General features: G+C 44.8%; 3 protein-coding genes across 27 annotated transcripts in view; 2 read left to right on the top strand and 1 right to left on the bottom strand.

Annotated features, from left to right (window-relative positions):
- The window catches only part of TELO2 (telomere maintenance 2), an 83111-nt gene extending 70930 nt beyond the window's left edge, over positions 1-12181 (top strand). The window contains exon 21 of the mRNA XM_065558630.1: positions 11984-12181. Within this exon, the coding sequence (XP_065414702.1) occupies positions 11984-12039 (56 nt within the window). The 3' untranslated portion in view covers positions 12040-12181. The remainder of the gene's footprint in view (positions 1-11983) is intronic.
- The window catches only part of IFT140 (intraflagellar transport 140), a 248755-nt gene that overhangs the window by 25914 nt on the left and 199662 nt on the right, over positions 1-23179 (bottom strand). The gene's annotated exons all lie outside the window — the stretch shown is intronic.
- TMEM204 (transmembrane protein 204) overlaps positions 12316-23179 on the top strand; it is an 82025-nt gene continuing 71161 nt past the window's right edge. Inside the window, exon 1 of one of the 3 annotated variants that reach the window (XM_065558639.1) lies at positions 12316-13296. In XM_065558639.1, coding sequence (XP_065414711.1) covers positions 13017-13296 — 280 coding nt within the window. In that variant the 5' untranslated portion in view covers positions 12316-13016. The remainder of the gene's footprint in view (positions 13297-23179) is intronic. The other 2 variants (XM_042851544.2, XM_005294400.5) reach the window with 2 other exon arrangements.

Genomic DNA, 23179 nt, shown 5'->3' with positions numbered 1-23179 from the left:
CAAAGGTCGACTTCCCCACTCCAAATTAATTTGCGACTGACCAGTAGCAGTCTGATATCACCATCTTCCATACAGCAATTGCCACATGCTTCTCAACCAAGAGGGCAGCTCTCATTCTGGTGTCCTTGTGCCACAGGTCAGGTGAGCTCCGCACACAGTTCCAGGAAGGTGGCTTTCTGCATCCGAACATTCTGTATCCACTGCTCATCATCCCACACCTGCATGACGATAAGATCCCACCATTCAGTGCTTGTTTCCCGAGCCCAAAAGTGATGGTCTACCCTATGTACTTGCTCTGGGAATGCCAAACGCAATCTAAAGTTGCTCCTATCCATATCATGCAGAATGTCGGGCGCCTGCGAGTCTTCCTCAGGAACTTCATGATTAACTGCACTGCCGCCTGCGAAGTCTTCATGATAACAGAAGCATAGGAGAGCAGGGCGAGATCCATCCCTTCTCACAAAAATGCTAGGGTGCACAGCAAAGAAGGGCCATGCAAAAATGTTGTCAAAGAAAGCCGGAAGACCATGGAGTGTTGGGACAGAAAGCAATGCATCAAGAGACATTTAGCCCTGTCCCAAGATGCGCCGCAATCTGCTCCGTTGTCCCACAACACCTAGCGACAGAAGGTGTCGAGCTGGACTGTGGAATAGATACCCACAGTGCATTCCTCACACTGTCGATGATGGTACCCCCACTGTGGATGCGATCTGCCGACAGAGGGAGCAAGTGTGAACATGAAATTGCGATTTTTATTATGTTGACTTTTGGGTGTCAACATCACTTTTGTCGAGACAAATTGTTAGTGTAGACATGGCCTTTGTCAGTATTTATAATTTCAGATACAAAAATGATACATGCATACAAATAGGATAATTATATTAAGCAAAGCATAACCTTTTCAATGACACCTTACATGGCCCATCTTACATAAAATGCATCAAAATTATGCCATAATCATATCATAATAATATCACTGTGAAGAATATGGGGTGCAGTGTCACAGCCAGGACCTTAGTTTTACCTCTCATCAGAAAGATGGTACCTCCAGCAGCAAAATGCTCCTACACCATGGTGACAGAGAGTACAGCGACAGAGAGAACAGTGAATAACCAATATCATTTCTTACAGCACCAAGCTCTTCATTAAGGTCTCCCTTGCAAGACTGATTATCTGCTCAGCTTGTGAGGTCTGGCAGGTTCACAGCGAAAGCTGGTATGGCTGCAGGCATATATCAACTAACCATTTTAGATAACAGGATCTATAAAATATCAACAGAAGCACTTCCATATCTCTCTGCTTTTCAGGGAAATCGCTCTGGTCCTAAGAGTGGCAGAATCTCTTGCTTCAGTCTTATGAATAAGCAGAGAGAAACTTCCGAGAAGCACAGATACAGATGTCCAGCCATCAATATATAAAACTGTAGCACAACAAGATGGATGAAGGTAATAAAAGGGAAAGTCTCTGGATAGAATGCACACAATACATCCTCTCAATTCAGTCCAAAGCACAGACACATGCTGTTAATCTCTTGACAAGTATTACTGCAGCATAAAAGACATGAAACAGCAGTGACATTTCCAATTCAGTCTTGGGCTTGGTGTCACACACAGAAAATTCCAAGTAATAATCAACCCTTCCCCCATCTTGTATTCTGAGAATTTCCTGTTCCCTGAGTTTTTCTTTGGAAAGCTAACTCACATCTGTAGTTCATCAACCAGAGCTGGGAAACTAACGAAGACCAGATGCAGTGGGGAATGATCAGAGCCATAAGAATGTGCTCTCTTCTTTCATTTCAAGGGACACATGCTTATCCATGAAACACATTAATAAATCAGAGATGATCTGCCTCTGTGCTACAGACTGGCCCCAAGACTCAGACCATCTAAAGAGTGTATGGATTGTGTAACGACTTTAATCCCCCCTCCCCATGTTACTGGGTACAAGTTTTATTACCCAATTATTGTTACAATTTTTCTCTGACATACTTGATCCTTTCAGAAGCTATTTTTCAACAGTGCTGTGGTTATGACAAGTTCCTATTAAACTAATGTCATGACATTAATCCTTTTGCTGCTATATATATTTCAACAGCCACTTTATATGAAAGCCCAAATCAAATAGAATGCCAACTTGGAAGTTCTAGAGATGCATATTTGTTAAAATGTACCTCACCACAAAAATCTCTCTGAAATCAGGGAACACATCTCTCTGTAATACATGAGAACACAACATTTTTGTTCTTACCACTAATTTCTTTGCCAGCAGAAAATTGACAATTCCCTTCACCTTGGGTCCCTGCCTTGGGTCAAATAGACTACTGAGCATTTTACTTTCAAAGACTTCTTCGTGATCCTAAAGGGGGAGTCCCCTGCCAAGATCACTTGAAGTCTGGAGAGCAGCTACACTCCATTTCAGTGATACACACAAATCCAACAAAGGTTCTTCTCTTTATCCCTATCCTGCTCCCACCGAAGTCAACTGCAATCTCCTGTTGACTTCAGGTGCAGGATCATATCCTTAATTAACTAACATTTTTAGCTAGGACAGACAACTACCGTAGGCTGGATTTCAGCAATCTTCTGAAGCAGATTCTAGATCATTTTTAAACTGAGACGTTCTCTTTTGACTGGTAGGCAAGCAGAAGAACTTTCGTTGACTGGGAGTGGAGGCAGAGAAGCATCCTTCATGAAGGTGTGACAAAGCAGCTGTGAAAAGCAGTCAAGCTGTGTGATTCTTCTGTATCTAACTGTGATACGATGGAAATTATTCTTAAAACTGCAGCTGAATGAAGACTGGACATATCAAAGAGGACAGATTCTGCTTCCATTCGGGGAAGATGACCTCCCTGACAGCACTCCACATTACAGTGTATGAGAGTGGTTGCAGCGGACAACAATGACACGTGTACCAGTTAAATGTGAAAGTCTAAGGGTATGTCTACACTATGAAATTAGGTCAATTTTATAGAAGTCGATTTTTAGAAATCGATTTTATACAGTCGATTGCGTATGTCCACACTAAGCGCATTAAATCGGCCGAATGCATCCTCACTATCGTGGCTAGCATCGACTTACAGAGCGGTGCACTGTGGGTAGCTATCCCACAGTTCCCGCAGTCTCCGCCGCCCATTGGAATTCTGGGTTAAGCTCCCAATGCCTGATGGGGCAAAAACATTGTCACGGGTGGTTTTGGGTACATGTCATCAGTCGCCCCTCCCTCCACGAAAGCAATGGCAGACAATAGTTTCACGCCAGATACCAAGGCGATTAGAAGAGCACAGCAAGCCGCGCGGCGCATCAGAGAGGCGTTGAAAACGAGTTTCATGACTGGCCAGGCTTCAGGTGACAGTTGTGTGTGTTTCTCCTTGATGCAAACCCGCCCCCTTTGTTGATTTTAATTCCCTGTAAACCAACCACCCTCCCCCCTTTGAAATAAAGTAACTATTGTTTTGAAGCCATGCATTCTTTCTTTATTAAAAAAAAAAAAAAGAGATAATGGACAAGGTAGCCCAGGTGGGGTGGGGGAGGAGGGAAGGACAAGGCCACATTGCTTATTGTAGCCACACTAAAAATCAAACTGTTTGAATGACAGCCTTCTGTTGCTTGGGCCATCCTCTGGAGTGGAGTGGCTGGGTGCCTGGAGCCTCCCCACCACGTTCTTGGGCGTCTGGGTGAGGAGGCTATGGAACATGGGGAGGAGGATAGGCAGTTATACAGTGGATGCAGCGGGGGTCTGTGCTCTTGTTGGCTTTCCTGCAGCTCCAACAGACGCTTCATCATGTCCGTTTGCTCCCCCAACAGATGCTTCATCGTGTCCGTTTGATCCCCCATTAGCTTCAGCATCGCGTCCCGCCTCTGCTCTTCGCGCTCACTTAATTCTTTCCTGGCCTCTGCCTCTGAATGCCTCCACGTAGTAAGCTGTGCCCTATCAGTGAGGAAGAACTGCATGAGCTCAGAAAACATGTCATCACAAGTGCGTTTTTTTCACCTTCTAATCTGTGATAACCTCAGGGACAGAGAGGATAGGGGGAGCGTAAAAACATTCTACGCTCTATGATACTGGGGGGACTGCATGGTCACCTGTGCTGCTGAGTTCGCCATGCTGACCAAACAGGAAATGAAATTCAAAAGTTCCTGGGGCTTTTCCTGTGTACCTAGCTAGTGTATCAGAGTTCAAAGTGCTGTCCAGAGCGGTCACAACGGAGCACTCTGGGATAGCTCCCGGAGGCCAATATCGTCGATTTGCGTCCGCATTACCCCAAATTCGACCCAGCAAAGTCGATTTTAGTGCTACTCCCCTCGCTGGGGAGGAGTACAGAAGTTGATTTTAAGAGCCCTAAATTTGACCTAATCCCGTAGTGTAGACCAGGCCTAAGGAAAGTCAGTTTCATTTCTAAACTTGGGAACTAAAAACCCTGAATGAAGGCAATGATTATGCATTCAGTTCCTTCATACCATCTATTCAGGTTCTCATCGGTTCATAACTGTCTAAGTCAGCCAGTTGGGAATAGAGTGGATGTACAATTCTTGTGTTGAAGTGTTTACTATCAAGCTTACCACACTGTAAACAGTGTCTGGGCTTGCTTATACAAACACTGTAAGACACTGAAGCCTCACCCTTTCCTTAAACTCCACTCATTGCCTACGTGCTGCTTTTGGGGTGTTTTTATGAAAAGGAAAAGGATGGGATGAAGCAGGTGCTGTTTCCTAAGGAAAATTATGAACATCTACTGTAGTTTTTCAATTGTTAGTATTATGTGTTAGTGTTATGTGTTTACTTGGAATTACAGTATTTTAAAACCACACCAAAAAATAAAGCAATGTTAGAATAACGTCAATGCTGTGGCTTTAACCCACAGCAGCAGGAAACTCTGATTGGAAGCTGAAATCCATTCTTAATTCTGACTCATATCTGATAGGGTATGCAAAATCGGCCACTGGACCAAGGATCCCTTTAGGGGCCCAAATCAGCTGCAGTACTTAGACATGACACGCTGAGACAGAGTGACCATTTCAACCTTAACGTTATGACTCCTATGGATTTAATGCTGATCCTTAAGAGTGATATGTAAATCTTTTAAAAAAATTTTAAAAAGTACATTAGTATTACCTCCTGTTGTGCAATATTATGGCACAGTAGGTGAGTTTTAGCTGGAAGTGAAGTTAGTCACAACCTTTATATTTTGTGCTTCTTACACCTCTCACTACTAGTATAATAGACTTGAAACATGACACTTGTGGGTTTAAAAAAAAAGCTCTTTTTAGATTAACTCTGTACAGTAGGACTAAAATGCAACAAGAATCCTAATCCCATAATGCACTTTGAGCATGTGAATAGCCACACTCACTTCAGGGTCACTACTCATGTTTAAAGTTACCCATGTGCTTAAGTGCTTTGCTAGCTTGGAGCCATAGGCACCAGCTTTATAGGAGAAAGCATATGAAAACAGTGCCAATTAAAATGTTTAAAGCTCTCTAAATTATTCCTAGAATAGTTTTTCTGTGACATATACAGACTGTATGGTGGAGTGGTGTACTAATGATCGTACTGGCACATGTTTGGGATGACCTGCATAATTCACTCATGGCTCTGCAACTCTTGAAGAATACGTCCATCCCCAGGGCTGGCTCTAGGCACCAGCCGACCAAGCATGTGCTTGGGGTGGCACCTCAGAAGGGGCGGCCAATGTTGCGGTGGCGGGGGGCACTCGAGGGTAAAAAAAACCCATTTTTTGTTTTTGTTTTTTGTTTTTGTTTCGGCTAGGCAGCATGGGGGTGTTTCGGCGTCGCGGTGCAGCGCTCAGGGGGTTTGGCCGGCCCAGCCCGGCGCTCCGGGGGTTTGGGCGGTCCGGCCCGGCGCAACGCTCGGGGCGGGGTTTGGGCGGCCCGGCCCAGCGCTCCGGGGGTTTGGGCGGCCCAGCGCGGCGCTCGGGGGGGGGAGGGCGGGGGGTTTCGGCGGCCTGGCACGGCGCTCGGGGTGGGGGTGGGAGTTTCGGCGGCCTGGCGCTCCAGGGATTTGGGCGGCCTGGCCCGGCCCGGCCCGGCACTGGGCAAGGAGGGGAGGGGAGGGGTTTGGGCGGCCCCGCAGGGCACTGGGGGAGGGTGTTACGGTGGGGCGGCGCTCTTCTTTTTTGCCTGGGGCGGCAAAAGAGTTAGAGCCGGCCCTGTCCATCCCAAACTCATACAAATTAAATCCTTATGCCACAGCATCATATATTTCATACTAGAATACATTATATGCAATAAAACTTTCATGTGTTGAGCTGTTGGCATAACAAGTTCTGCAACAGGCAATAGAAACAGTTCGCTCCTGGACTCATACTGGACTCCCCACTCATCCACCCAACCCCTTTAGAGTGGGGGTTCCATGTTTGAAGATCTGCTGCAGTGTTCTGCCATTGTCCAAGATGCTTCATATTTTAATCATAGTTTCAGTTTCTATATAATCTTTCTTATTTGTGGTTCTCATTGATTCCCACTCTGAAAGGAACTGGCTGGAAGGATCAAGAAAGGGTCTGGCAGTTGGAACACACCTTCCACACACCTACAAGAACTCTAAAGGATCAAAATTCTTAGGAGCTAGGGGGGTTCCTGCATGGCCTTGCTCTGTGGAAGCATAAGAGCCACAAGGGCAAATCCTGTGTACATGGAATCTTTCAAGGAGGAATATTGGTGTGCCAGCAACAGCCAGTTATTATTGCTATTATTTATACACAATCATAGGTGTTACATACCCTGAGCTACTTTGGTCTGCAAATGCCTAGCAGAACTCAGTGTCTTTGCAATGTGAATGTGCTTGATTTGGGAATTTTACTAATTTACAGATTTGGATGTTGTGATTATGTGAACAGAACAATCAAAGCACTGACTGCCAAAACCAAATCTTTTAACAGGATTACACTCTATCTAAATAAATGTAAAAGGCAGGTAAGTAATATATTCTGACTGTCCCCAAATTAATAGGGAGGGGAATTCAGCACATTAGTAATTTAGGCTATGTCTACACTACAGTTTATGTTGGTATAATTTATGTTGCTCGGGGGGGATGAATAAATAAAGCTCTCTCCCATCAGCTTAAATTAGAGAGCTTGCAGCAGCTCTGAAAATAAGATTAATATACTAACTTACATTTTCATATTGCTTTCTGTTCAGAAGGATCTGAAAATGCTGTATAAACTCGAAGTGATATGCAAACTATAAACAGGGATCATTTAACTCACCTCTGAACTTAAATTATCTCTGGGTTGAACAGAACAGCTGTTTAACTGCAGATAGGAACACCACACAACAATTTATGACAGGAAGTGAGGAAATCTTATCTAATTGAAATGCCATGATTAGTGCAGATTATTAATGTGCTGAATTGCTCCTCATACTGCTATTTGGGGCATATTAGTTGAGCGGTGTGGTGAAACTTACAGTGCTACTGCACTATCCACTCTATGGTTAAATACATATAAATGTATGTCTCCCATCACCATGGTATCTGAATGCCTCGCACTCATTTATGAATGTATTCCCATAACCCCTGTGAAGTCAGCTAGTATTATCATTCCTGTTCTACAGATGGGGAACTGATGCACCGCGAGTAAGTGATTTGACCAAGGTCATACAGGAAACTTGAGGCAGAGCTGAGAACTGAACGCAGATCTTGAGTCCCAATCTAGTGCCTTAACTTCAAGATCGTCACCTCTCCTTGGGGACACGCCAAAGTCTAGCACCTTTAATGAGCAATGTTCAGTTTTTTAAAACTGTTTTTAATTTAGAAGAGTGATGGGATGTTCTGAAACTAAATAATTTGTGTGAAGAAGAGAAGAAGTGGAGGGATTTAAAATGGTTGGACTGGTTGTTTTCAGCTATTTATAATTAAATGCATTGCTAATATGAGACATGGCTGACAGAGGGCACATTATATACATTCAAATTATAAACTGAAAATAGGAGTCTATAAAAACCTGGCTGATCACTTTGGGTATGTCTACACTGCAATGAAAGGCCCATGGCATGGCTGCAGCTGGCCTGGGTCAGCTTACTCAGGCTTGGGGGGATGGGGAGAGGCTCGGGCTGTGGGGCTACAAATTGCGGTGTAGCTGTTTGGGCCAGGGCTGAAGCTTGGGCTCTAAGACCCTGCAAGGAGGGAGTCTTTTATTTTTTTAAGTTTTTTATTGCAGTGTAGACATACCGTTTCAGTCTCATAGACCATGCTTTTTAAAATGTCAGTGGACTCCACTATCAAAGTCAGCCATGAACACACTGCTAACACCTTTAGCTCATTCTTCTTAATCAATCAAGCATTTTTAAGTACCTGTAGCTTGAACTGATAAGCCTTATTTCCTTCTTTTTTAGATATTTATAGGCCCTCAATCACTGTGTATTTAAGGGACAAGTATTTCCATCCTTTCTCAGTAAGAGAAGCTTAGAGAATAATGTAGAAGAGTTGTCTGTGAGGGAACATTCAGCAGTTAGTTCTAACTTCTTGTGCCAACAGTGATCTGAGATGCAGTGCCTGAGGGAGGGGTAACATAAAGCCTTATCTCCTTGGTAATGTTGCATTGGCTTTAATTTAGCTTGATTTTTAAACCAGTTTAGTTAAGCTGCTGCAAACCACTGTGTGGACACTTATTTTGGTTTAGCTTTAACCCTATTTCCAATTCATCTAAGTTAAACTAAAAAAAGCTGCTCAAACTAAAATAAGAATCTTCATTCAGTGTTTGCACTGGTTTAACTAAATCTATAAGAGAAAGTCGTACTTTCTTCTTCACAAGTTTATTTATTAAACTGTTCTGGAATGATGACAAATTCCTTATCTCTGAACATCAGACCCTGCTAGTTTTATACTATTCTTTCATGGATACGAGACCATTGTGATCACCTAGTCTGACTTCCTATATAACACAGGCACTAGGATTTCCCTGAATTAATTCATTTGAACTAGGGCATACATTTTAGAAAAACATCAAATTTTGGTTTTAAAATTCCCAGTGATGGAGAATCTACCATAACCTTTGGTAAATTGTTCCAATGGTTAATTACCCTTACTTTTAGAAACTGGCATCTTATTTCTAGCCTAAATTTATCTAGCTTCAACTACTAGTCATTGGATCATGTCATACCTTTATCAGCTAGACCACGGGTGGGCAAACTTTTTGGCCCGAGGGCCACATCTGAATATGGAAATTGTATGGTGAGCCATGAATGCTCACAAAATTGGGGGTTGGGGTGGGGGAGAGGGTGAGAGCTCTGGCTGAGGATGCGGGCTCCAGGGTGAGGCTGGGAACTGCGGGGGAGGCACTTGGGGCGGGAGTAGTGTGCAGAGCCCCCTGGCTGCCCCTACGCACAGGAGCCGGAGAAGGGACATGCCGCTGCTTCCAGGAGCCACGCGGAGTGGGGCAAGCCCCAGACCCTGCTCCCCGACGGAGCTTGAGGGCCGGACTAAAACATCTGGAGGGCCAGATGCGGCCCCCAGGCCATAGTTTGCCCACCCCTGTGCTAGACTGAAGAGCCCTCTATTATCAAATTTCTGTTCCTCATGTATGTACTTCTAGACAGTGGTCAAAACACCCTTGAACCTTTTCATTGATAAGATAAATAGACTGAGCTCCTTCCTCACATCTTTCTCTATATGTTTCCCAATAATTAATAAATTCTTATGGCTATTCTTGGAATTCTCTCCAATTTTTCTCTCCACTCTGAAACCTCCAATTTTTTGACATCCTTCTTGAAATGTGGACACCAGAACTAGACACGATATTTCAGTAGCAGTCACACCAGTGCCAAATACAGAAATAATAACAACCTCCCTACTTCTACTCAACATTCCTGTTTATAAATCCAAAGATTACAATAGCCTTTTTAGCTACAGCATTACACTGGAAGCTCACATTCAGCAGATTATCCTCCCAGTCTTTTCAGAATCACTGCTTCCAAGTACTGAGTCCCCCAGCCTCAAAATATGGCCTGCATTCTTGATTCCAAGATGTACGACTTTACATTTGGCTGTACTGAAACACATATTGTTTGCTTGCACCCAATTTATCAAGTTATCCAGATTGCTTAGTATCAATGACCTATCCTCTTCCTTATTTACCACTGCACCAATTTTTGTGTTATCTGCCAACCTGTTCAGTAATGATTTTTGTTTTTTTACAGGTTATTGATAAAAAATGTTAAATAGCATAGGGTAAAGAACTTATTGCTGTGGGATCCCACTAGAAACATACCCAACTCAATTATGATTCTGTTTGCAATTGCGTTTTAAGACCTATCTGTCAACCAGTTTTTAATCCATTTAATTCAGATAGCTCTCCTCAATGCTCATATAGCCCCAAGGCTAGTGCACACACTTTGCTTGCTATGCTGCAGTTAGTTCTACATTTGTATGTGAAAACTGTCACAACACTAAGGCTATGTCTACACTAGAGGCCTTACAGCAGCACAGCTGTACTGATGCAGCTGCACTGCTGTAAGATTTCTCTTGTCGCCACTCTATGCCAACGGGAGAGCTCTCTCCTATCCACATAATTAAACTACCCCCCAATGAGCAGCAGTAGCTATGTCAGTGGGAGAAGCGTTCCTGCTGACACAGAGTTGTGCACACTACCACTTATGCTGGAGAAATTTATGTCACTCAGGGATGTGTTTTTTCAGACCCCTGAGCAACATACGTTTTGCTGACATAAGTGGCAGTGTAGACATGGCCATAACTTCCACAGAGTGAAGTGAGCTGTTTTCACAGTCTGAAGGGGGTTCGCCAGATTTCCCAGCAGAGCTGCAGAGCCACAAGGGGGCAAAACAAGTCAGGACTGGGGTGTCAGTCCTGCACAGGCAGAATGCATTAGAGCAGTGGTTCTCAACCTGTTCCATACTGCAACATCCTCCGCTTTTCCATTCCAGAACCACCTCAGAACACCCCTCCTATCTGTCCATGATCTCCCTCTCTTCCACAACAGGGCAAGGGCTGAGTGGCTCTAACCCAACACTCTTTGAGACCCCAGGTGAAGAACCCTACCTTAGAGTCCTTTTACTCATCCGCTGCATCTCCCCTTAGAATTCCATACAGGAACAAGGGCAACATTTGAGCCATAATATTTTCATGATATGCTAGGGTTACCATACGTCCGGATTTTCCCGGACATGTCCGGCTTTTGGGGGCTCAAATCCCCGTCCGGGGGGAAATCCCCAAAAGCCGGGCATGTCCGGGAAAATCGGGAGGCTCGGCCGGGGCCTCTTTGTGCGGGGCCGGGGTCGCGGGGCCGGGGGCATGGTGCCGGGCCGGGAGCCGGGCCGGGTGCGCGGTGCCAGGCCGGAGGCTAGGCCGGGCCATAGTGCCGGGCCGGTCCCGCGGGGCCGGGGGCGCGGGGCCGGTGAGCCGGGCCGGGCCCGCGGGGCTGGGAGCCGGGCTGGGGTCGGGGAGCCGGGCCCGCGGGGCTGGGAGCCGGGCCGGGGTCGGGGAGCCGGGCCCGCGGGGCTGGGAGCTGGGCTCGGGGAGCCGGGCTTGGGGAGCCGGGCTGGGCCCGCGGGGCTGGGAGCCGGGCCGGGGTCGGGGAGCCGGGCCCGCGGGGCTGGGAGCCGGGAGCCGGGGGTGGTCGGCCGGGGCTGCGCCTCCTCCCCCCCACACCCCCGCCCCTTACCTGCTTCAGGCTTCCCGCGAATTAAATGTTCGCGGGAAGCAGGGGAGGGGGCGGAGACTTTGGGAGGGGGCGGAGTTGGGGCGGGGGCGGGGCTGGGGGTGGGGCCCCCGGGAGTGTCCTCCATTAGGAGGCACAAAATATGGTAACCCTATGATATGCAACTGTCACAGCTACATTGCATACATTTTGCATGTACAATTCTGATACAGTCTGCTTTCAATATAGAACTTTAAGAAAGCCCTCAGTGCTCCCCTGCATTTGCCTCTGTAGAGTTGACATTGTGGTTGAATTTATGGGTTTGTTTTTTGTTTGGGATGGTGCTCACTGATTTGTTTCTTGTGATCCCTTCAGATGCACACATTGATCCAAATCCCTTCTGTCCCGCAGCATCATGCTTCCCTGGCTGACTGGTTACTATTCTTTCTGTGAGGGAAAGAAAAGGAGAAGGAGGGGGGACACTGGAAGGAGGTGAGAGAAGAAGGGGGGACTAGGATTTTAGAAGTCTCCATAACGTTTTCCTTTCAGGAAACACATCCTGGTAACGTTTGACTGCGGTGGCAGTGGCTCTGTTTGTTGCAGTCGGCTACGCCCTGAGGCTCACCAAAAACAGCCACAAAAACAACCATTTCCTTTCTGTTGAGAGACAGAGGGGGAGGGAAAAAACCCACTTCCTCACAGCAGAGTTTCTCCTCTCCAGTCTCTTTCACTTGCTGCTCTGACAGTGTAAGAGGAACCGGAGAGGAGCAGATTCCTCAGGATACTCCAAACTTCCAGAGCACCTTTGGGATGAAGGCATTCACTTCAAATTTGGCTTGGATTTTAGAATGAAGTTTCCTTCTGTTTGTGGGATGTTCTGAATTTTGTGGCTGAAAAGGCTTTCAGAGGTGCTGCTTCATGACTCTTATGTGAGTCTCTTTCTCCTCTTGCAGCTGCATTCTGAAGAGCTGAGGCATTGTGTTTGCAAGCATTTCAGTCTGTTTTCCCAGGAACAACTCAGGTTTTCCCAATTCAAGACTGGATACTCTCTGGCTTTGCCTTGTCCCACAAGGAATGGACCTCCCTGTTCTTCAGTTCATTACCAGACTGGCTTTGCTCATCCAGGTGCAGGAAGGTGGATAAGGCACAGCTTGGAAGGACAGAGACCTGCAAGCTCTTCTTTGTGCTTGTATTTTATGGAATTCTTCTACCTATCTGACTGTGTTCTTATCTGCTTGGTCAGAAACACCTTAGGAGTTGACTTTGAGAATGAACGGTGATGTTCTCTAGCCCCCCATAACATCATACTGCAGCTGCCTCCTATATCAAGTCCTACTTCAATGTGCTGCAGCTCATCAGGACCTTGGATCTTCTGCAAATAGAGACTGGCAGCAGTCAACAGTCAGATATGACTGTCCAGAAACTGGTAGCCACAGCTGTGTTGGTAGCCCTGGTCTCACTTATTCTTAACAATGCAGCTGCCTTTACTCCCAATTGGGTATACCAGACCCTGGAGGATGGGCGTAAGCGCAGTGTGGGGCTGTGGAAGATGTGCTGGCTGGCAGAGAAGGGAAGAGGAGGTGCAGGCACGGGCACCAGACATGGGCAAGGGGAGGAGCGAGAGTGTGAATCCCTGGGCTGGGGTTCAGAGTCAGCCGGGTTCCAGGAATCTCGTAGCACTGTCAAACGTAAGTCCCATGTTTTGTCTACTGTGCTTACTTTGGATTATGATTTCTACAGCACCACTGGTGTGCATGGCACTTTTTCCATCAAAGTCCCTGCCAGAGCTTACAGTCTAATGGACTGAAACTGAGAGGTGCTGAGCACTTGCTGACGTCAATGGGAGTTGTGGGGTTCTCAGCTCATCTCAAGATCAGGCCCCAAATAAACAAGAATGAGGCCAGTTATAAACAAGTCAATAGAAAGTGATGGGCTCTAGAATAAGTATAACATATCTCACTATCTAGCTTATATGAGACTGGGGAAAAAGGTTAGCAAAATGTGCACTAGAAATAATACATCTGGGAACCACAAGTCTAGACCCTTGAGACATCTCCAGTAGCTTCTCTAGTGCTTCTCCCTATGCCATATGTACTCAACTATAAGACTCTGCTGCAAGCTCAACCCTTCCTTCTAAAGACAGCAAAACCTTGACCAGGTAGTGGTGGTGGGTTTTGTTGTTGTTGTTGTTTTTTTAAGTATTTAACTAGTAAGAATTCAAAAAGAAATATGCAAAGGCTCCAGACACAGACAATGAATAATACTAGTTTCCATCCTCACTTGTTTTCTGCTGAGGAGAGAAAAAAAGGTCATAAGATCCTGGGTGGATTAAAAAATATAAAATGGAGAAGAGTCATGGCGAAGGAAATATTTATTGTTCTTGATGGAAAAACAGACAGTTAATACTCTGCAAGTGGAACATCCAAATCACTAAATACCACATTTTTGTAAATTCATAGACTCCCCATGGGATGGATTGAATATGTATGGGTTAAACTGTGGTAGGAGCTATTTAAAAGTTTTGGCTAAGACAGAATTTATAAGCCAACTTGTAGAACAGTAACAACATTATCTGAATAATCAAGACTGCAGGTCATTAATCATATTTACAACAATAAGGGCTGGATCCTGCTCTCACTTAAGACATGAAAGTAGGATTGGGCTCAATTGGCAACATACAACTCTGCTACAATTGCTACAGCTAAGCTGCTGACAGAGCTTCACTGCAAACTTCTGTTTTCAGCAGTTCATTTATCTGTGAGTACTGGGTCTGGAATAAAATTTGATAAACATTCAGAACAGGAGTGCTTTGGGTCTGTTCATTTTTTAATACAAATTAAACAGTAATTTAATTGCATCCTTTACTGACAGAAATGAAAAGTGTGAACAGCTGTAAAATTGGTATCACATCCCCTACCTCATAGGATTGTCTACAAGCTTTGTTAATGTTTGATTCATGTTCGTTGAAGTAATTTAAGGTCCTTGAAAGGTGTAATTTAAGTATAAAGTACTGTTATTACTAAAAGAAGAAAATTAGATGCAGGTGATTTCAGATGAGTTTTTTAATGTTTTAAAATGCATATAGAATTAATTTTTTAAAATTAAGTTTTGGAGGCATCTAGTCCAGAATGTGGACTGTTGCGCTGGCCTTCCATGCTTTTTGAAAATTAAAATAAGAAAATGAAGAAGGACTTTTGTTTGTCTTGCAGAACAATGCTTTCCTGTGTACAGACACTTTTTTTTCTTCAAAAAAATATTCATACTTTTTTAGCACATGTGCCAAGTGTGAGCCTGTACAGACATCACCCAGAAATGGAAACCTCCTGAGTTGTTAAAAAGCCCGAGACCTGATTTTTTTTTACATTCTGATCCTTAATGATGTCATAGAACTAGTTACAAAAATAATATGCCTATCTGTAACTACATCAGTAGAGTCATTCCACTCCATCAGATTAACAATCTAAGCTACATCTCCAAAAGAGTACACACAGTTTATTTAAAAGTGGACATTTTGCACACAAGAGCATGTGTAAGCTCTTGGCACACATGGCATTTTGAAATCACATGCAAATTAGCATGTGAATGTCTTGTTCTGCACCATTCAGAAAATGTGTGGCCCTACAAAAGTTTTCATATAAGCATCAATTTCACTGAGGAATTTTGTGAGCACCAATTTCTCACCTATTAAAAGCAAATCTTGACTAAGAATGTCTTGAGTTCAGAAAAGTGCATAAATTATAGCAGTAATAAGTCTAATAATTCATTTTACGTGCAAACAAGCATCCCCAATGTTTTGAATTTAAATGAGGTCCCTTAAGACTCAAGAATCAACTCTTTATCTCACAGGGAGCAAGTTTTAGATAAAAAGATAATTGTGAATCTCTATAAAGGGATATTTTTAAAAAAGGTCATGCAACTTTAATGGTAAAAACTGCCTCATAAGAAATCTTGTAAGCAACAGTCTTACTGAATACATTTAAGACAAAGATGCTTTTATGAGGACCACATAGTCACTATGGGCCTGGTTCTGCATTCATTACACAACATGCCCTGTATTTGGTTTTTATGTCCGCTCTAATAGCAACGCATGTATTGTTCTAGTAAGATATGGTATTATTCTCATCTGTTAACTATAGATAAATCACAAACACATACATGCAAACACACTGATCAACCTCTGAATGAGTAAATTCATTTCTTAAAAGTGAAGATGTGGTTTAAAGTTTAATACTTCGGATGATTAAGCATAATTATTATAATCCAAATTAAACTGCATTGCAGTGCCATTTGAAGGCTGACAAATAGAAAACATATGGGTCTGTTTAAGTAATACAAAAAAGGTTACAGCATCTCATACTTATATTGCTTTTTAATATATGCATTATTATTTTATATTTGGGGTTATTTTCCTTGCAAAACCTTTGAGAATGAGTGTTTACATATGCTGACAACTTCCATTTCAATACTGTAGTATGTAACTAAGAGCCAAGCGACTAAACTACTACAAGGTTGTCCAAATCAAACAGGGGAAAGTATGCAGTAATATGTATGTTCACAACACAAGAGCATGGCAAATTCTTCCAAAAACCAGGAGCCATTACAAGACTTTCAAAATGTATTCCATTTCACACAGCTGGAATTAAAATGTATGTGAATGTGAATGTGTGAGAAAGAGTCTTTGGGTTAAGTCTAGAAGCAAGAGCAACAAGGGTGATGACGTGGTGGGTAGGGTTACCATATCTGAACTTTCAAAAAAGAGGACACTCCATTGGGGGGTAGCCCCGCCCCCTAGCCACTCCCTCCCACTTCCCACCCCCTGACAGTCCCCCCCAGAACCATCTAACCCCCCCTGCTCCCTGTCCCTGACTGTCCCAACCCCTCTCCACACCCCTGCCCCCGTGACAGCCCTCCCCGAACTCCCAACCTATCCAACCCACCCCCCGCTCCCTGTCCCCTGACTGCCCCCCTTCTCCAACTCCCTGGCCCCCTTACTGTGCCGCTTGGCTTAGAGCAGGTGGCTGGCTCCGCGCCCCAAGGTGCGCCCCGCCCTGCCCCGCCCCACCTGGCCCGGCCCAAGCGCTGCCGAGAGGTGTGCTGAGGCTGTGGAAGAGGGGAGAAGCGGGGGAAGGGCTCTGGCCGCCGCTGCCAGCCCCGCCGCCGCTTTCCCTCACAGGCGCACAGCCCCGCCCCCCAGTGCTGCCGGGCGACGTGCTAAGGCTGCAGGGGATGGGGGGAGCTAGGAAGGGGCTTTGGCTGCCGAGACCCCAACGTGAGCGGCGCTTGGCCACTCTGTCAGCCACTTTTCGGTTGATAAATAGCCGACCGGTGGGAAATCCTGGACATTTTTAGAAATCCCCCCCGGACGGCTATTTAAAGAGCGAAAAGCCGGACATGTCCAGGGAAACCCGGACGTATGGTAGCCCTAGAGGTGGGCATCTGCTGTAGACCACCAGACCAGGAGGATGAGGTAGACGAGGCTTTCTTCAGACAACTAACAGAAGTTTCCAGACAGGGCTGGCTTTAGCAAGAGCGGGGCCCGATTCCTGGGGGTGGGGCTTGTGCTGCCGGCCCGCCCCTGCTTCTTTTCAGACTTCCCGCGAATCTCTGATTCGTGGGAAGCAGGGGAGGGGGCGGAGCGTTCAGGGGAGGGGAGGGGGGGAAGTGAGCTGGGGGCGGGGTGGAGAGCTGCAGCGCGGGGCCCTCTTGGCGCGGGGCCCAATTCAGCCGAATCGGCTGAATCGGCCTAAAGCCGGCCCTGTTTCCAGATCACAGGCCCTGGTTCTCATGGGGGACTTCAATCACCCTGACACCTGCTGGAGAGCAATTGAGCAGTGCACAGACAATCCAGGAAGTTTTTGGACAGTGTTGGGGACAACTTCCTGGTGCAAGTGCTGGAGGAACCAACGAGGGGCTGTGCTCCTCTTGACCTGCTGCTCACAAACAGGGAAGAATTGGTAGGGGAAGTAGAAGTGGGTGGCAACCTGGGCAGCAGTGACTGTGAGATGGTCGAGTTCAGGATCCTAACAAAAGGAAGAAAGGAGAGCAGCAGAATATGGACCCTGGACTTCAGAAAAGCAGACTTTGACTCCCTTAGGGAACTGATGGGCAGAATCTCCTGGGAGGCTAATATGAGGGGAAAGGAGTCCAGGAGAGCTGGCTGGTATTTTAAATAAGCCTTATTGAGGGTGCAGGAATAAACCATACCAATGTGCAGAAAGAATAGCAAATATGGCAGGCGACCAGCTTCGTTTAACAGAGAAATCTTTGGTGAGCTTAAACACAAAAAGGAAGCTTACAAGAAGTGGAAACTTAGATAACTAGAGAGGAGTATAAAAATACTGCTCGAGCATGCAGGGGTGTAATCAGGAAGGCCAAAGCACAATTTGAGTTACAGCTAGCAAGGGATTTGAAGGGTAACAAGAAGGGTTCTATAGGCATGTTAGCAACAAGAAGGTGGTCAGGGAAAGTGTGGGATCCTTACTGAATGGGGGGGGGGGGCAACCTAATGACAGATTATGTGGAAAAAGCGGAAGTACTCAATGCTTTTTTTGCCTCGATCTTCACAGACAAGGTCAGCTCCCAGACTGCTGCACTGGGCAGCACAGTATGGGGAGGAGGTGAGCAGCCCTCAGTAGTGAAAGAACAGGTTAAGGACTATTTAGCAAAGCTGGAGATGAACAAGTCCATGGGCCGGATGAAATGCAACTGAGGGTGTTGACGGAGGTGGCTGATGTGATTGCAGAGCCATTGGCCATTATCTTTGAAAACTCGTGGCGATCGGGAGATGATTGGAAAAAGGTAAATATAGTGTCCAGCTTTAAAAAAGGGAAGAAGAAGAATCCGGGGAACTAAAGAACTTTCAGTTCCCGGAAAAATCATTGAGCAGTTCCTCAAGGAATCCATTTTGAAGTACTTGGAAGAGAGGAAAGTGATCAGGAAAAGTCAACATGGATTCACTAAGGGCAAGTCATGCCTGACCAACCTGATTGCCTTTTATGATGAGATAACTGGCTCTGTGGATATGGGGAAAGCAGTGGATGTGATATGCCTTGACTTTAGCAAAGCTTTTGATATGGTCTCCCACAGTATTCTTGCCAGCAAGTTAAAGAAGTATGAATTGGATGAATGGACTATAAGGTGGATAGAAAGCTGGCTAGATTGTCGGGCTTAACGGGGTAGTGATCAACGGCTTGATGTCTAGTTGGCAGCCGGTATCAAGCAGAGTGCCTCAGGGGTTGGTCCTGGGACCAGTTCTGTTCAACATCTTCATTAATGATCTGGATAATGGGATGGATTGCACCCTCAGCAAGTTCGTGGATGACACTAAGCTGGGGGGAGTGGTAGATACGCTGGAGGGTAGGGGATAGGGTCCAGAGTGACCTAGACAAAGTGGAGAATTGGGCCAAAAGAAATCTGATGAGGTTCAACAAGGACAAGTGTAGACTCTTGCACTTAGGACAGAAGAATCCCATGCCCCATGCCCAACTCAGCCTGTGGTCCGGACCTGCCGTGGCCAGGGCAGCATGGCCAGAGGGGCCTGGGCCCAGCCGTGGCCGGATCAGGCCCAGCCTGGTCCGGCCCCAGGTGCGGCCACGGCGGCCCGGCCCCAGACACGGATGGGGCTGTGCGGCCTGGACCGACCCCGGAGAGGCTGGGATCCAGCTGTGGTGGTGCTCCCCTGGCCCAGCCCCAGGCACGGCTGGAGTGGCCCTCCCCCAGTCCGGACCTGCTGGGGCCAGAGGAAGGGTGCCTATCCTTCAGCCCCAACTCCAGAGCTCCTGTGGTGGGGAGAGGTGCCTCCTGCCCCAGCCTAAGTACTGCTGTGGAAAGAGAGCACTGGGTGGAGTCCTCTCTCCCCATGTAGCCCCAGAGCACCCTTCTGCACTCCAAACCCCTCATCCCCGGCCCCACCCCAGAGCCCGCACCCCCAGCCGGAGTCATCACACCTCTGCACCCCAATCCTCTGACCCAGCCCTGAGCCCCCTCCCACACTCCAAACCCCTTGGCCCCACCCTCACCAGATGAATTTTTTTTAACACATCACCTCCATATTGGTGCACATAACAAAATTCATTCCGCATATGGGTGGGAAAAATTATAGGGAACACTGCTTCTGAGGTCTCTTCCAACCCTAATCTTCTATGAGTCTCTGAGAGACAGAAGATCAAGTGAGTTGTGAGTAGGAATGTCAGTGCAGACTAAGTGAAAATAAAATCTTTGTGAATTGGAATGATTCTGAAATGGTGCAACACAATGATAAACCTGGGCAGTGTGGTTTTCTGAGAGTGAGTACCTGGCCATATTCTTTGCCTTGATCTTAACTAAACTCTTTGCTTATGGCCAAGGTTATAAGCACCAGGGTAGGTACACCAGTCTAAAGATCCCTAACATAGACAAACCTTAGGATTAGTAGTTCAAACTTAAGGGTTTTGCCATGACACTGATCCCATTACTACTGAGAACTCAGATGGCACTTCCCATCTTCAAACCATTTTACAAACAATGAATTAATCTTCACAACATTCCTGTGAGAAAAAGAAGTTAACTGACTTGTCAAAGGTCACAGAGATTTAGTGTCAGAGCTGGGATTAGACCTTAAAAGATTCTTCCTCTCAGACCTGTGTTCAGATCACTAAACTTCACCTAAGAAAAGAAATTTTGTGGAGGTGATGTGTTCAGCCACAGGTTGGATGGGGCAGTGAGTGCCTTGCTTGTTCAACAGTTAGCACTGTGGCCATTTAATGATGGGCAGGACAGTTGGATACTGCAGTGATGATGGCCATAAAATAACTGGATGGAAAGATATGACTTACTCAGAACGGTAAATCACATTAAATCCCTTCCTGTCCAAAGAATGTTAGCAACATTATGGAGCTTCAAGGATAGAGAGGGGTGTAGAGTAGGGTATACTCTGTTTGATTCCTCAGGGCTCCAGAAGACAAAGAAAACCCCAGCGGTGGGAAGCTTTATTTCAAATACAGATGCACATATAAAGAGAGCTCTTTTTTATTGTAGTTCTTACAAACAAGTATATCCAATGATGGGAAGTGGCACAATATCATGAGAGGCTACATGACATTCACAAGCACTAAATATAAACACCTGTCCAGCCTCAATGTATGCTTTACACAAGCACATTTTCACTATGAAATATGGGGATGATGTCAGGGCACAGCTCAGTGTGGGAATAAGAAATTGAAATCTGTTTACAGAGACGACAATTCAGACAATGTCACTGTCCATTAGGAATGTCTCTGATGTTTCTGTTTGGACAGTTGCCAGGCATAGACTAGCAGCTGAAGACTGTTTTAGTCATCTATTACTTGTTTTGCCTACCACTGTACTGCCCCATACAGGCTGAGAGGTGGAGCACAGTACCTTGTGAAGTCAGTATGTACCATAAGAACAAAAGAAGTCAGGAGCTTCAGTTTTATAAGGCTGTCTGAAGACTGACTGAGATATTGTACTTAGACATCATGGGTTCACTGGCTGACAACACTGGAGTGTCAAGGCCCAGATTGAGCTTCTGAGATATAATCAGTATCTAAATAAGGAAAATTGTTAATGGAACATCAGGGAGCCAATCTTGAAAACCCTTACCCATGCAAATAGTCCTTAATCATGCAAGTTCTGCCACTGAAGTCAGTACGACTCATGTGAGTAAGGATTTGCTAAAGTTGAAAATATAAAAGTCAATATTCATAATGTTAACTCAGGATAACTAAAGTAGTATATGTATTCACATAAGTGCTATGGAGCCAACTTAACATTGCCATTTTAAAAATAGATTTTTCTGACTTTTGTGGATTTAAATTCTCAGTTTAAGAGTGAGATTTCTAAAAGATTAAGTTATTTATAAATCTTAGAAAATTCCACCCCAAGTGGATTAAAAAAAAAATGCAGAGCATCCTATAATTGCTTAAAACATACAAAACTACTCCAATGAATATATGTTTACACAGTAACCTTGGCATTAGCAGAAGATATACAATAAACTTAAGTTTACTGTTAAAACATGCTCACTGCATAAAGGAACATTTTCAGAGTTCAATTCCTGGCATCAAACCGTACACATTTCTCTATGTAGAAACTGATCAGTTTACCCATCCCTCCATTCCAGAAATGACTGCGAGATTTGTTAAAGCTCATACTGCTTCCCTAGTAGGAATGTTGTAAACCTACCAAATTAAATACATAAAGTGTGAAATTGTGACCCCATTGAAGTCAGTGGTAAAATGCCAGTTGACTTTAATAGGGCCAGGATTTCACCTGAACTCTTTATCTTAACATTGCATTAATGTAGTTGCATTGAGCTGCCTTGTTTTCTATTTCTTTAAAATGAAAAATACAACAGAAGAAAAAGACGGAGAATTTTTTGACTGCATGCAACATCTATTTTATCATCTATTTTACTGCACAACATAGAGCTATCCAAGAGACAAAATAATAAAAATAAAAGATTAATCTTGTGTGTGTAACCCATTCCAGCAAGAAACAATCTGAAAGCAGTAGGACTCTCTGTCTATCTAAAAAATAATCTGATTTTTTCTTTGAGTAGTAGACATGTAAGCAACATTCTGGTGCACAAAAGATGCAAAGATCCTACATACTTCTTTTCATGTGGAAGTCTCCTAGCCACATACTAACCAGAACTAGTTCTACTTGGGTTTTAAAAACAAGAAGAATTCATTAATGTTCAGACCAGTACAGGACAGCTCTTTCAAAGCTTCAGCTACTGACTCTGTTGCTGCATATTTCTATAACTCCAATTATTTAGTTATCCCAGGATGCACTTTTACATAGCCAATATCTGTTTTTGTGTTTCACAATTAGCTTCAAAATATCAGAAACCACTGCCCACTTAATAAGCAGAAAAACTAAGGAGAGTTAATGTGCTGGAAAAGGGAGCTAAGTGTCTGTCAACACTGAACCCCCCCTCAGATATCATAGGATCTAATGGCTAGAACAATGGACTGGGAGTTAGGGGTCTAACAGATAGAGTCACAGGTCTAATTCTGGCTCTGCCAATGACTTGCTGTGAACTTGCATAATTAGTCACTTCACCTCTTTCTGTTTCTGTTTCTTACCCTTTTTCTTGTCTATTTAGGCTGTAAACAATTTGGGCAGGGACCCTCTCTCACTATGTGTTTGTACAGTGCCCTGCATAATGGGGCCCTGATCTTGTTTAGGGTTACTAGATGCTACTATAATGTAAATAATTTCATCTAAAAAAATCTATGTTAAACGAACATTAAAGTTGCAAAGTCAAGCACTCAAAAATTAGGAATTGTGAAAATTAAGGTTGTCCATGCAACCTTAATTTGGCCCACTTGTGATTATGCATTATGATAAAGTCTTTAATTACATGATCACACACTGATTTTCCCCCCAAAGGATTCCTTTTTCATTCAGTGAATTCAGTATTTTTCTTTATCCTTCAGATTAAGTGTGTGGCCCCAGTCCTTATTTAATACACACCATACAAACCCTGTACTGAATAAAAAATTAATTTCCTCATGAGTGTTTCATATAGGGGTCTCATCACAGCACCATAGCTCTTCACAAACATTA

Source organism: Chrysemys picta, chromosome 10 (assembly GCF_011386835.1).
Source record: "Chrysemys picta bellii isolate R12L10 chromosome 10, ASM1138683v2, whole genome shotgun sequence".
Lineage (NCBI taxonomy): Eukaryota > Metazoa > Chordata > Testudines > Emydidae > Chrysemys > Chrysemys picta.
The sequence above is the reverse complement of the archived record's forward strand: the minus strand, read 5'-3'. Positions and strand labels throughout refer to the sequence as shown.